The 15,072-nt window shown below is 35.3% G+C and overlaps 2 protein-coding genes across 2 annotated transcripts in view; both read right to left on the bottom strand.

Moving 5' to 3' along the window:
* Positions 1–3,734, bottom strand: part of LOC120331400 (rho GTPase-activating protein 5-like) — a 55,619-nt gene extending 51,885 nt beyond the window's left edge. Inside the window, exons 1-4 of the mRNA XM_078114060.1 lie at positions 3,560–3,734; positions 2,593–2,760; positions 1,811–1,936; positions 1,037–1,195 (exon numbers count right to left, since the gene is read on the bottom strand). Of these exons, the coding sequence (XP_077970186.1) occupies positions 1,037–1,195; positions 1,811–1,936; positions 2,593–2,760; positions 3,560–3,631 (525 nt within the window). The 5' untranslated portion in view covers positions 3,632–3,734. The remainder of the gene's footprint in view (positions 1–1,036; positions 1,196–1,810; positions 1,937–2,592; positions 2,761–3,559) is intronic.
* A 6,678-nt stretch (positions 3,735–10,412) lies between these two features.
* Positions 10,413–13,372, bottom strand: LOC120331466 (uncharacterized). Its single transcript, XM_039398553.2, has 3 exons — positions 13,214–13,372; positions 11,909–12,024; positions 10,413–11,131 (listed from the first exon to the last, which is right to left on the bottom strand). The coding sequence occupies exons 1-3, from the start codon at positions 13,239–13,241 to the stop codon at positions 10,787–10,789; spliced, it is 489 nt and encodes a 162-aa protein (XP_039254487.2). The 5' UTR covers positions 13,242–13,372; the 3' UTR covers positions 10,413–10,786.
* Positions 13,373–15,072: the final 1,700 nt, after the last annotated feature.

The following is a 15,072-nucleotide window of genomic DNA, read 5'->3' as shown; positions in this document are numbered from 1 at the left end:
CATCGATGCCGGTGTTGCTAGTCTGTTGAATATAAATACAAAGAAGAAAAAAAACTGTTCCCCATGTAAAATTCTCATTAGTAAACCTAATTATATCGCTGAATTCACCATCTATAGAACAACCAACCTCGAAATCGCAGATTAAATGCATATAATCAAAATAACTCATAAATGATTATGAGAAAAATAGTATACGGCATTGACAATCTCCATAAAAAAATGTTGAGGGGTAACACTGCAGTATATCAACATACATTGAAAGAAGCCGAAGGTAAATGAAAATTATATCCAACCAATGTGTCTTTCATATTTGACACATGCATTTTTAAATGCAAGATCATCGACAAATCTACTAAATTACTATTGACAACTAACAAATTGCAAAGAATCATGATACAAAAATCTAGTCTATCATTGAGTAATTCACATTTAAAAAACGCAATCCAGACTCAATTATTTATTGATATATGATATGATCACAGGAAAAATTGACTCCCTTTTTGAACTAGTTAGTTTTATCCACAAAGCTTGAGTTAAGGGCTATAAATGAGACTTCCACAAATTATAATATACAACTGGGTATGGTATGTAAGCAACTAATTAAATAATCTGTCCTCAATTCTCTCAAATAAACTGAATCATAGTCATGCAACAATACCCAAGAGTTAAACTTTCATATACGGGGGAAATTCCATTTTATATAGATAATAGTTAATCTAAAAAGGGTAATCTCTTGAATGCATATAATAAAATTTCTGGCTACTTTGTTTGAATTCCTAATGCTGCATCTAAAAATCTGTTCCTTACATAGACCGGCAGATCAATACAGTATTTGAGAATCAAATACTCATCAACATCGATACTGATAAAGTTTCTAGTGTCTAAAAAAAAAATCTTGTCCTAGTGCTTCTAATTTGTAACTAAAATTTTACAAATACTTGAAAATGCAACCTATATGCTTCAAATACATAAAAGTGAATTATATTTCAATTTTGAATATACTGTATGTGTGTGAATAGATATTCAACTCATTTACCTGATCATCAATTGTTCTGTTCGTTACGTGACTGACGTCGAAACAAAGTAGAAATCCATCGATTGTTAATTTTCCTTCGGGCATTGGTTTTTGCTCAAAATCTGATTCAATGCCAAGTTGATCAATGCAAATATACATCAATTTTTCAGCAGATGTAAGCTGTGGGTAAAAGACAGATTTTTGTGAATTTGAGTTAAAATAAATATAGATTGAGATGAAGAAATAAATAGCACAAATTGCTGTTTAGTGTTTACATTCCAATTAACTTAGATTGTATATCTTAGAAGAATGTAATTTGAGAATTGTGAATAATCCAGCAAGAATATATTTGAACTGTACTTCATGATATTCAAAATTATGTTCCCAATCATGCTCTAACAGCAACATCCAACATTTGTATCTTAAATCAGCTGAATTTGCACTTTTTTCGGAGTCTGGTGTCCAAATTTTAATTTTGAATTCTTTGGAAGTCAAAACTCGAGAGTCGGAAGTTGGGATATAAAAATCTATATTTGTGATCAGAATATCATAATTTGAAGGGTGATAACCTAAATTGAAATTCCAGACTGAAACTTAAAAGCATCGAGTTGGCTACGCATTCTCAAAATAAAATAGATAAAAAAGCCTTGCATACACCGAAATATTGTTTTAAAAATTCTTCTCCGTTTCGAGTTTGGTTCTGGAATTTTTCTATAATGGCTTTGCAGCAAGGTATATATCTTCCCTGAATTCGCATCACTGCCCGATAGTAACGAAGTTTTAACATAATCTTACTTTCACTGAAGCACATCTTTTTACATAGTTTTGATTTGAAGATGATCTATGTGGTTGATATGATTGGTCATCAATAAATTCAGTTTGTTCAACGACATTGAATTTATATTCAAGGCCATTATCATCCTGAAACAATACAATTGTTAAATCTTTTTCTAATTTATTCAAATGTCTGATTCAGATAATCAATTATTAAAACATCTGAACTTTTAAAGATGTGAAATATTTACAGCAGGACAATGCTACCACAGAAATTCCAATGGATGGAAGATAAAAAATCAAATTGTACAATTTCTGTAACAGATTCACACTGGCTTCTACCATACTATCATTTATAAATAAGGACAAGGTTCACAGCTTGCAGCAAATGTACCGGTAATTCAAACACAGATGTTGGTAAATTGTGAAACTTAAAAGACAAAGATATGTAAAAATGTCACAGCATGAAATTAATTTATTGCAGTTCTCTGACATGGCGTAATCAGAAGTGTGCATTACATGTTTTATAGGTGGGCCATATAACCAACTTCAGACATCTAGAAGAGTCACAAAAAAATGCACAATGCACACGCCTGGTGTAAACTATTTAGCTAGTGAAGTCTGATTTGGAACGAATGAAATGTTACAGACTAAAAGTTGTCGAACCACTCAACTCAAGTCTTTTTGATGGAAAATTGCATTAGAATAGTCAATTATTCAATTGGCTATCCTAGCACAGGGTATGTTTAAATAAAAAAAAATGTTAATATCATCAAAGTAGGAATATAGGAAATAAATCTCACTGTTTTTATTGCCTCTCCCCAGTATAAAAAATGATCATTACTGACAACTCTTCCTGCAAAATCTGATTGGCTTAGAGCGGATGTATGTTCCGGGTAATAATCATCGGCCAGTGGACGAACAAATCTATTACAGAGACATGATTTTCCAACCCCACTTGATCCTTTGAACTAAAGAAAACAAAAAGGTGTTTTTAACGCAAAATAGAAACATGGACTAAGCTTAAACTGGGGGCCACAGAGCAGTTTTTGCCATGCCTACATCACACGCCATCATGCGCCACACTGTTATACCTGATTTTGTGGTTCACCCCACAAAAACAGGCAGCCACTCACTGATAAGTACGTCTCAACAAAGGTAATTCCATATTTCTTATCCTTAAGCATTCAATTACCCAAAAATTGAAAAAAAAAAACAGTGAATGAATAAAGACATATTATATCCTCCAAAGAAACATATTTCCCTGAAATCGATCATTTATGTACATTTATTTTAAAAAGTCATAGATCAATCTGTATAATCACATTCTAATAGCTTTAGCCTACAGTACAAAAACTTCCATTAGCCTATTTGGCAATGATAAGTACGGTATTCACAATATACATTGTCAATTGAATATTGATTAAAATTCCATGTACGAAAGCTCTGAATATTATGACGAATGAGAATTGCATGACTTCGCCATTAATCTATTTTTGTTGTATCTACAAGGTATGCTTAACAACTTCTATTATATATTTCTGAAGAACTTAGTATCCACATTTTGTATTCATACTTCAATATATACAATAAATACATGTGATCTTATTTAAACTTGATATGATATTAGGCTCTGAACATTCTAAAAAATAATGATTACAGGATTAAATGATCTAGTTGAAGTATTCTGCTCTAAATTCCTTCATCATGACTTGGGGTTCCACAATATACTGAAATTAAAAAAAAAATCTAAAACAAATGTGACCATACCGTTTCGCTTCCAGATAATCCAACAACAGATATGTTAAAGACAGACTTGTATTTTTCTTTCTCCTTCGACATTGTATCGAGATAATGAACTTACAGACAAAATGTATAAATTTAATGAATAAATAATAAGAAATTTAGCACCAAGTAGACATTCTTAATCTACTACCGATATCACACCCTGCAATGGAAAAAATCAATAGAAAGAATTAGAATTCAGGAATTGGTCTTACTGTCTTAGGGTTTACAGGTTTATCTCAAAATCTGCAAAAAAAATACCTATCAAAATGAAGTCTAAAATTATCTAAAGGCCTATGTCTGCGTGTTAATTGTGCATTGTTGGGCCAGGCATGAGGTCAACTGATCAAATACAGGCATGCCAGAACGTAAAATCTACATCCTGACACAACTACTGAACTACGCATGAAGAGAGCAAAAAATTTTTAATAGCTTAACTGACACTCACAGAATATCATCCCTTATATCAAATGTTCAATTTTGCCTACCATACCGTACTGCCATACAGCCTAATTTTGACATCAATCCTGACATTCTGACATTAGTCTGAACAATTCAGCAATTACAGTACCAGGTATTATTTAACAACCAGTCATGTCTATCAGACTAACTTATATAGGAAACAATGCTCCGTTTACCTATGGTAATCAATGGTACGGTACTGTATTCGAGTCTATTCCGACATGACCGTCACTGCGTCACCAATTGTAGAAATTGCTGAATTGAACAATACCTGAATACCGTACAATGTACCGGTAACACTAATGCAGTAATGTGAGTGAATGAAAAATTTAATTTGCGTTATCAATACATGCGTATTTTCATGAAACCCGTTCAACTTTGCAGTCGTTCTAAATTGCGTCATCGATCAATTTTGCAGATGAAGCGACAAAACCAGCGCACTGGCGTCGGTGGACAGACAATGGGTGACTCGGACAGCGAAGACAGACACCAGACATCGGCGTGGGCGGTGCACGTCGAATGTTGAAACATAAAACTTCATTTACACATTTGCGCCGCCGTGTGCCCATCCGAATATTTGAATTGCGAAGTCGTAAGATTGTCAGAGCAGAGGTCTTGCACAATGGACCTTTCCCCGAGCATCGACTTCCTTGTTTACTTCGTGACATTGGCCAATCATCAAGATGCAAAAAGTGACGTGACAAGGGTCGCTTTTCGCATCCGCTCAGACACTTTTCTCACTCAGACAGATTTTCAAGCGTGGTCGTAAACATTACCTTGTTTTCGCGTTTTTGTACTCTATTCGTAGGTTTTCTGTTGTGTTTCGGAAACTTAAATATAAATCAGATAATTCAATGATCACTCTGTATTCCTAAGAGTATTAATTTAATTGCAGTAATATAAAATTAGTGTAGAAATAGGTGTGATAGACTAGGCTAAAATTCTTCACCGGTACTTTTAAAAAACAGATTGTTGTATGCGATGAATCATAATGACGGTTTGTAACACATACCCCGTTTTACAGGCGCCAACTCGCAGAGGCACTTTTAAAATAGCCCGAAAATTTTGCAATGGTAAAGTATAGGAGGAATTTTTCGGGGGTCAAAGGTCGGTGAAAGGTCCATAACATTTTATTTTGAATTGTGATGTACAGTAAATTAATGTGTTTTTCCTCATATCAGGTCAATCATGCTATTTTGTCATTGAAGTTAAAAATATACGGTGCATCTCTGCATTTTAACGAATACTTTCATTGAATCCAGATAATTGTTGAAAAGCAGCTAGGCCGCGAGCAGAGGCCATTTATCTTTCAGTTTCGTAGCGCACATAACGTAACTACCTGAAAATGATTTTAAAATGTTCCTTAGAAATTTAGTAACAAATATTGCCTTGTCCCCACTTCCAAAAGTTGCACGTTTTACAGAAAAGACGCTTTTACTTCAATAAATATGTGTTACCATCTGTCCTATTTTCTCTGCTATTCCGGTATCATGGGCCAATGAACGCAGACTTCTGCATGACGTAACCATCAAATTAGTCAGCTGTAGGTGGATCCCCAGTGGTCGGATGAATATCAGATGTACTACTTCTGCTCGCTTTTGCGTTGAGTAGCCTTTCCATAGATTTTTTCAGTTATTCTAAGGAGGTGTTGAAAAGTATAAGTAAGATTGAACACTTGTATATCCTTACCATAAATAGCAATTTTAGTTGAGCACTAGCTCATAAGACGTTGTTAAATAGGTACGGTGCTATAAGGAAGGCTAGACCTAGAATAATATGTCACAAACAACGATATTTTCTGGCTTGCATGAAATGTTTATGATTAATTTAATGACTCTTTTTGACTATTCAGCAGACTTATACTACTATATAGGCCACGGCAACGGCAATGTTCCACCAATCCGACCTAACGCAGGCTCTAATCCCTGCTGCTATCAATGCTATAAAATGGATTAAACAAGAAGTCTTGAAGCGTAAAGGTATATGAGAATCATAATAGTTGCAAACAGCTTAGATGGGCTATTCATATTGAAACACTTTATAGCACTTTTCTGCAATTGGAACTGCCCATCAAACTCATGTTGGAGACTTCATTGAGATTTTCAATTCATTTTTTTCTCAACTATGAAGATCTTTTGAGGTTAACGAGGCATTAATAAATAAAGCTGAGGAATTTGTTTGTTCACTGTATAAAGAGGATATGAAGAATGTAAATGATACCAGGGCACGTCTATTTAACACTGGCAAACATAAGGATTATACTCTGCCACCCAACAATGATTCACTGAAGAAGCCTGTGGCCCTCAAATCAGTTCTTGAGTTGGCAAACTGCAAGTGTAAGAAAAATAGTCAAAATAATGTATGCAAGTGTGCCAAAATCAACTTAAATTGCACAGATTTTTGTTTTTGTATTGACTGCAAAAATCACAGTACACTTATAGAGGAAAAGTCGATTTTCGAGATAGTGGATTTCGAAAACAATTCAGAAGAAAGTGAATTAGATATTGCAGTTGATTTAATAAGTATCATTTTTTTTCGGACATTTGTTAGTGTCGTAGTACTGTTTCTAGAAATAATATTGCCTTTGTTCAAATACATAACCACATAAACTAAAAAAAGACTAATTGTAATATTTCTGTTCACTATGTTATGTACATATTCTATGCTGTTCTTGTTGTAAACTGCTTGTGGTTATTACATAAAATTTATTCGCTAATGTGAAACAGCGGTGTTGGTGTCGCTGCTTTCGAGGTCACTCGCGACTCCTGTCACACAATTAAAGTATTTTTAGTTGTTTAGCTGTAATGCGTTCAGTATGTTCATTTTCACACAAAACTGAAGAATTTATTTAGTTACCGGATGTGCGCTACGAAACTCATTTTCTGGGCGTTTTCAAGGCTTCTTCTCACGGCCCATATCCGTGGTAAGGTTCTACAAGTGTTTAATAAGTTACTTATACATTTTTCAACAACGTCTTAGCATAACTTAACTAATAATAACTAAACAGGGCTATGGAAAGGCTGCCCAACTCAACGCAAGGTCGAGCAGTAATAACTAATATTCATCCGCTCGCTAACAGCTGATTCGATTCAATTGTTACGTCATGCAGAAGTCATTGTTCATTGCCGAAAATGTAGAGAATATAGGACAGATCGTAGCACATAATTAATATTTCTTGTAGTAAAAGCGTCTTTTCCGTAAAACGTGCAACTTTTGGAAGTGGGAACAAAGGCAATATTTGTTACTAAATTTTTAAGGAACATTTTAAAATCTTTTTCAGGTAGTTACCTGATGTGCGCTACGAAACTCACTTTCTAGGCGTTTTTCAGGGCCTCGGCTCGCGGCCTAAGCCAGTCTTGAAAAAATTTGTCCCGTGTAACGGGTGACGCACCGCTCAATTCTTGTCACTTTTCTAAGTATTTGCAATATTCCAATTATAATACTAGTTAGTATGTTTATATATTCACGACAAATAGTCAGGGGAATGTTGAAATTAATTACATATATATTATGCTTCTCTGGTAAGGAAGTTTAGATATTCTGTAATCTATCAAATTTAGTGTTGCAAATGGTTAAATAGTTCTAACTTCTTAGCAAAGGAGCTTTCTCCGACCTTGGACCCACGAGAAAATTCTTCCTATACTTTACCATTGCAAAATTTTCGGGGCTATTATAAGAGTGCTTTTGCGAGTTGGCGCCTGTAAAATGGAGTATGTGTTTCAAACCATCATTATGATCCATCGCATACAACAATCTGTTTTTAAAAGTACCGGTAAAGAAATTTAGCCTAGTCTATCACAGCTATTTCTACACTAATTTTTATTACTGCAATTAAATTAAAACTCCTAGGAAAACAGAGTGATCATTGAATTGTCTGAGTTATATTTAAGTTTCCGAAACACAACTGAAAACTAACGAGTTTAAAAACGCGAAAATGAGGTAATGTTTACGACCACGCCTGAAAATTTGTTAGAGTTAGAAAAGTGTCTGAGCGGATGCGAAAAGGGAGCATTGTCACGTCACTTTTTGCATCTTGCTGATTGGCCAATGTCACGAAATAAACAAGGAAGTCGATGCTCGAGAAAATTTCCATGCTCTCTAACATCGCATCACCAGTGTCCCAACCTTATGACAGTTAACGCTGATACGCAGGGGCGGACTAAGCCCCTTTGGTGCCCTAAGCACTGGAGGCTTTGGTGCCCCCATATCTGTCTTTTAAAATACATATAATTAAGTGTATTATCCATCAAAAATACTCACAACCAACAGTAAAAAAATAAAAATTCTACGAACATTCTTAGGTTTTCTTACAATTTTTTGACTGTGAAATTTTGCTCATATTCCCAAAACTAATCCTATTCTTACATAATACATCTTTTACATTAAATAATGAACAACACAAAATTTTGAAAAGATGAAATTGAAATAAAACAATACCAACAGTAAGGAAGCAAACGATGTTTTTCGGTACATTTACTTGAATTTGATTCTGATAAATTTTCTCATATTATAAAAACAAGTCTCTCTCCATACTAGATACTACGCCACTGACATTACAAAGGCACCACTAACATTTGAAAAGACAGAAGTCTTTCACTTACTTTTGAAAAGTTTTTTCCTAATTTTTTTAGCTGCAAAGTCTTTGATTAGATCCTCAAAACTAAGCTTATGTAACACATCTGCCTCTATCTATACTCAACAGAGATAAAGCATCTAGTATTCTAGTCTGTCTTGTTTCATAGTTGTTCTGTATGGGTTTTTAATATACTTCAGCTGAGAAAATGAACGTTCTGCTGAACAATTTGTGATCATTAATGTTAAAAATATTCGAAAACTATTGTCTACATTTGGAAAGGCGCACGCAATGTTATATTCTACAAGAATTTTGTAAAGTTCAGCATGACTGAATCTTGATTTTTTTTCCTGTGTCATTGAATTTATGGAGCACATATAAATGAAACTGCTGAAGCTCAGCTGAGAAATTACTGTTGAAATCTTCTGGGTAAGCATCAATAAGCTTTTGACAACCCTGCGAATACCTGCCCTTCTCAGCAGATGAAGAGACATTTGGTTGCAGTGGTAGCGTGAGCGCTTCATAGCGTTCAAATTCATCTCGTGGAATGCGCAGCTGGCCTCGTAATGTTGCATACAGATGCGCGCATGTTTGTAAGTCTACATTCTCACTTTGCAGAACTTGACTAACTCTGTGAAAATTCTGTAAAATTTCATTCCAAAACAATAACATAAAACGAAATCCAGCTCTTGCATTTTATCTGCAATATAAGTAGTCTAGCTGCCTAGGTTTGCATCAACTGGCTTAGCAGAATATGATTTCCATATATTCTGGGAATTGTCACGATTAAGACTCATGCGTCAAGTCTCAACGTGAATCGAAATACCAGATGAACGGAGTACAAACTGCAGTTTAAAATTTTACCAGTACTTATTAGTCTAGTCTACCTTACCAGAAAACTCCCCAACTTCGCTGACCTCTAGATCGCTGAAATGCGATCGCGGAACCGCCACATAGTGCACCATTTTTAATTTTGATGTTGTCGCTACACCAAACTTTCGACAAGTAAGTTTCATTGTTCATCACTAATGTACCTTCCCCGAGCATCAACCTCCTTGTTGACTTCGAATAATTGGCCAATCAGCAAGATGCAAAAAAGTGACGTAACAATGCACCCTTTTCGCATCCGCTCAGACACTTTTCTCACTCAGACAGATTTTCAGGCATGGTTGTAAACATTACCTCGTTTTCGCGTTTTTTATCTCTATTCGTTAGTTTTCAGTTGTGTTTCGGAAATTTGAGTATAAATCAGATAATTAAATGATCACCATGTCTTTTTATAAGTTTTAATTCAATTGCAGTAAATGAAAAATTGGTGTAAAAATAGCTGTGTTAGACTAGGCTAAAATTCCTTACCGGTACTTATAAAAAGGTGATTATTGTACGCCATGGAACATAATGATGGTCTCAACAAATACCCCATTTTACAGGGGCCAACTCGCGAAACCACTCTTAAAATAAGCCCCGAGAATTTTGCAATTGTAAAGTATAGGAAGAATTTTTCGGGGTCAAAGGTCGAGGAAAGGTCCATTGATGTACACGATTTTTTAAAGATAGTTCGCAAACCTCCAAACATTGATCGAGAAGCTTAATATGATGCTTGAGGAAAAGAAAATACGAACGAGTCTGAGTTGTCTGTTCAACTCGTAATATTTTATTAAACACCGATGAACTATTGAAAATTCTGTTATAAAAATTTCTGTGGTGCCCCCCTTTGCTTGGTGCCCTAAGCACGTGCTTATATTGTTTACTGGTTAATCCGCCCCTGCTGATACGACTGATGAGGCTTCGTTATTTCAAGTTTTACTCTTATGCATAAAACTACATCTGGAGCGAAATATCAGTAGTGTTCTAGCCATTATATCAATATATTTTCAGCCAAATTAAGAAATTACACAGCATGCATTTAACAACTTAATGATTAAAAAAACAATGGATAATGAATCAATTTAAACTATTTAGGCAATAATGAACAACCACGGAAAACTTTCATAAAAATTTCTAAAAATTAATCTTATATATATTCGATCGGAACATATATATAAGACTCATCAATAAGGATATATTTTTTTTTATAATGAGAAATATCTGCATGCAAAATGGTGCATGAAACATTCGGTTAGGTTCATGTCGAAAAATACTTCAAACTCAATCTAGAGTCCTACATTTATGAATGTTTACTCAAGATGGCGGTATTCAACACCATCACCCAATGAACCTTTCACATCGTTTCTTTCAATTCTGTATCCGACTATTATATTTTCGGTTAGATTGAAATGATGTTTAGATTGAGTGATGGCTTTTTTGCACCATTTACACGGTTCGTGGTTGCTGTATATCAATACTGAGTCTGGTATACAACCGTTGTTATTAATCAATTTTCCAAGCTCCGAGTCGTCGAAAGATACTTTTAGCGCATCTCGTGGTCTTTTAGGATTGCCAACAAGAAGAGCTTCTGCGTGAACAGTGTAAATTTTGTCTTGTTTGACATCGAACCACCTTGATTGGCATTCGGCATATCTCTGAAAAATCGAGAACTAGGTTAAATATATTTTTGACGTATTTTTGTCAAATAGATCTCGTCACTAATAACATTGAAGAAAGGTTAAAAATACCATTTCATACTTGAATTCACCCGATGAGTCAAACCAAGTTTATGATTTAAAGCCAGTAAAAAAGTTAATCTTACACAAAAAAAAAACGAAGGAAAAAGACAGTTACAAGACAGCCCTGGGTAACCAAAGCTGGTTATCGAACAATGGCACCCACGTTCTAATATCAAATTGATAGCAACCATTGTGGTTATCGATGAGTAGTTTTGGCAAATTGTCCGCTCAAAATCGCTAGAGATAGAGAATTATGTAAGACTACATTGAAGAGCCAACGGGCATAAGTGAGCAATCCCCACTTCTTCTTGCTTGAATAAAAGAATAGTTATTTTTCAATATGACGTAGTCTATCCATCCACGTGGATACAATTATGAGATATTGAACGTTGAGCACTAATAAAATACACGACAGAAAATATCGGGTATGATTACAATAAATCAAATTGAGTTAAATTGACACACTGGGTTCCATAATGAACTGTATTGACATTACTGCTATTGCGTAGAGTGAGTCATTATAACTTTAAGTCCTTATATGAATCTAACAATGACACATGAGTTCTATCAAAAACGTTTCTATGTATGCCTATGCGTGTACTAATTCCTTGCGTTGCAATAATGTACAGTAGTTTGCTGCTGAAAACTCAATTCTAGACAATGATCGAATAATAATAAAACATTTGAAATTACCAGAAAATATTCATCATTTGGTAAACGAGCATAGAGTACTGCATATTGATGGAATTCCGAAGGTGATTTCTCTCTTCCCCATTTTTGCATTTCATTTAAAATACGATTTACATCACCTTAAAAAAAGACATTATTTTCATTCAATGCAACAGCTAGCAAAACTTAGAACCCATTTAAGAATGGAGAAAGCCAAGGACAAATTTGCCACATCTCACTATGTAACTTCAATCTTGATTGATGTTTTGTAAATTTTCTAATATATATAATATAGAAAGAATAGTGCAATTTTCTTCCTAAATGTATCTAACTCCTCATCATTATAGATTTCAGTCTAACACAGATAATTTGAGAGTGGACATATCCCTCATTCTACATCTCTGTAGAAATGACGGTAAAGAAAGTTTGATAAAAGACGCGAAACAATTCGAATTATTGCATGAATATAAGAGGGGCATGTCAGCAGGGTATATGACTAATTTATTTTGAGAATAAAGACAAAAACTTTGAACTTTAACCAGTTATGTCATAGACGTTAGGCATTTGAAATATCTAAAGCAAATGATTTTGCTTCCCCATGGCTTAGCTAGACGAAATAATGGTTTGTATTTCACAAAAAATATTCAATTTGGCATTATTTACTTTTCCTTGGACTGGTGTTTGCTTTAATTTTTCTCTATCAAGATGGCAGAAGTAATTTTGTTGGAATAAACCTCTGCCCGGAATTGGAATAGAAACATTTCAAAAGTGAAATGTCACATTCAAATTGATTTATGGAATACCATTGGTTGTTCAGAAGTTTATATAGACAAAAACGCTTTTACCTTCCTTTCTTCCAAGTCCATGAATATGTAACGATCGTTTGGTATTGGTATATTACTATCTGACTCGCATTGGTAACGTAACAACTGCCTATGGTTCGATGAATATATGTGTGTGTGTGTGCGTGCCGTTTTATTGTATTTTATCTTCCAGAGATAATTATGAAATATCCTTTGAATTCCGTACTCCCGAAGTATGTGAACCAAGATGGCGGACACCGGAACGTGATATGTGTACCAGATTATGCCATAATTTTATTCCAATTTTCCTTATTTTAGTTATATTACTAGTTCGGGGACTAGCCAAGTGTCTCACGTAGTATTTGTACGTGAAATTATGGCCTAACCCTAACCTGGTACACATACCACGTTCCGGTGTCCGTCATCTTCGTTCACATACTTCGGGAGTACCGAAAATTCTAATCGTTTCAAACGAATTACATAAAAAATATCCCCCACTATTGGATAATCTCAAAATAAGACTTACCAGTTTCCCAGTGCAATACGTCGTTCATCACGAATTACGTTTGAAGGTAGATATATCACAATATCTGCACAATGGAAACAATTCTGTTGTCTGACGTCTCGACCTGTACTGTGCATCACTCGCAACTATACCGCATTATGAGCCATTTGAGGAAACAATAAACTAGCGTCTGCGTCAATGCGTAGATAATTTATTGTAAGAATCGTAGACTACATTGTTGGTTGTTTAACTCAGTGGTTCCCAACCGCCGGTCCGCGGACCGGTGCCGGTCCGCGAAGCTTTTTCGCCGGTCCGCGTGAAATTTCGTTGTTTTTATTCCGTCTCAATCGCTTTACCGAAGACGAAGTTGCGTTGGTATTATTACGCAATTTCTTTTCCATCGTTATATTGCGACGTAATTCGCGACATCTTGGCGCCGAGTAATCACACTTTTCCCTTTTTTGGCCTTGATTCATCGCGAATGCGCTCCGATCGCTTTACCGAAGATGAGATTGCGTTGGTTTATTACGCAATTTCTCTCCCGCCGTCATATTGCGACATCTTGGCGCCGAGTAATCACAATGTTTGCTTTTTCTGGTCCGATTCATCGCGAATGCACTCCATCAAATATGGCAAAATTCAAAAGCTAAAAATTGGCACGCGTTCTTTTTCTGTTCTGCGTCATATTCCTGATTATTATGACCATTTATATAAAACGTTATGCATATTTCCTTTGTTCAAACCAGAAAACAGTCAAGAGCAGTATAATATTCCAGTAAGATATGAACTTGTTGCGACACTGCAGGTGGTCACGAGACGCGCAAAAAAAATGGGCGGCAGAGATCTTTTCCAATATTTTGAGCAGACATAGTAGGATTTTGATCCTGGTGCCAACTTGCCAGTCAAAAAAAAAAAACTTAATTAAAATTGTGATTCAACTTCACAGTCCAGATTTAAGAAAGAATCACTGTCACAATTTTGGATATCTCTTGATGGCGAATACCCATCGCTATGTAAGCAATCAAACTGTTGTCCGTACTTTCAATCAGTTACTGCGTTATGCGAAAAAACATTTTCATCACTAGCTTTAATTAAAACGAAGCAACAAAATCGGCTACTCGCCTCTGCAGAGCTACGTGTTGCAGAAACTTCTTTGAGGCCTCGTTTGCAATCCAATATTGGAAACGAAACAGCAGCAAAATTCTCACTAGAGTTAATTGTGTTTATACAATATTTGGCATGTACATGTTTTTTATGTGAAATGTTTTATGCGTGCCTTTCTCAGTGACATAGCATCCAGTGACATGACCAGTGACATAGCATCCACCCCCGCAGTGGCGGGAGGGCCCACAGCGCCGAGGGGCCCAAGCAGTTAGAATTTAGAAATGTAAGCCGCAAAACCAAAAGTTACATTGCAAAACCAGTAATGCACTTCTAATGTTGATGTTAGTTCTGCTCAAATCGTTTTGTTAAGTAACAATGTCAGGGAGTCGTCGATTTTCGGCGTCTTGTGGTTTGATCGCACCGGCAAAATTGCAAAGGCTGTCACAATGATGTTGAAAGCAAAACCTCTCAGTGGCGCACAGAAACGCGGAAAAAAGGCAGAAGAGTACGCACGTATGAAAAAAATATAAAGTAACTAAGATAAACGGCAAATTTTTTGTTACCATTGCCTTTTAATAGCGACATGTTATGCTTTTTGACGAAATAAAAAAAGCGTTGTTTTAGCTTTTGTCCGAGAGTTTTTAGGGTCATTTCCTCAAAATATTTTTGCGGGGTCACGAGAGTCTTGCTACGCCATTGCCCAGTACTGCATTTTATTACGAAAGAGATGGTATTAAATTATGTTTCAATTTTCCATTTCAATTTTTGGCTGGCAC

This window comes from Styela clava, chromosome 6, assembly GCF_964204865.1.
Source record: "Styela clava chromosome 6, kaStyClav1.hap1.2, whole genome shotgun sequence".
NCBI classification, from domain to species: Eukaryota; Metazoa; Chordata; class Ascidiacea; order Stolidobranchia; family Styelidae; genus Styela; species Styela clava.
The sequence above is the reverse complement of the archived record's forward strand: the minus strand, read 5'-3'. Positions and strand labels throughout refer to the sequence as shown.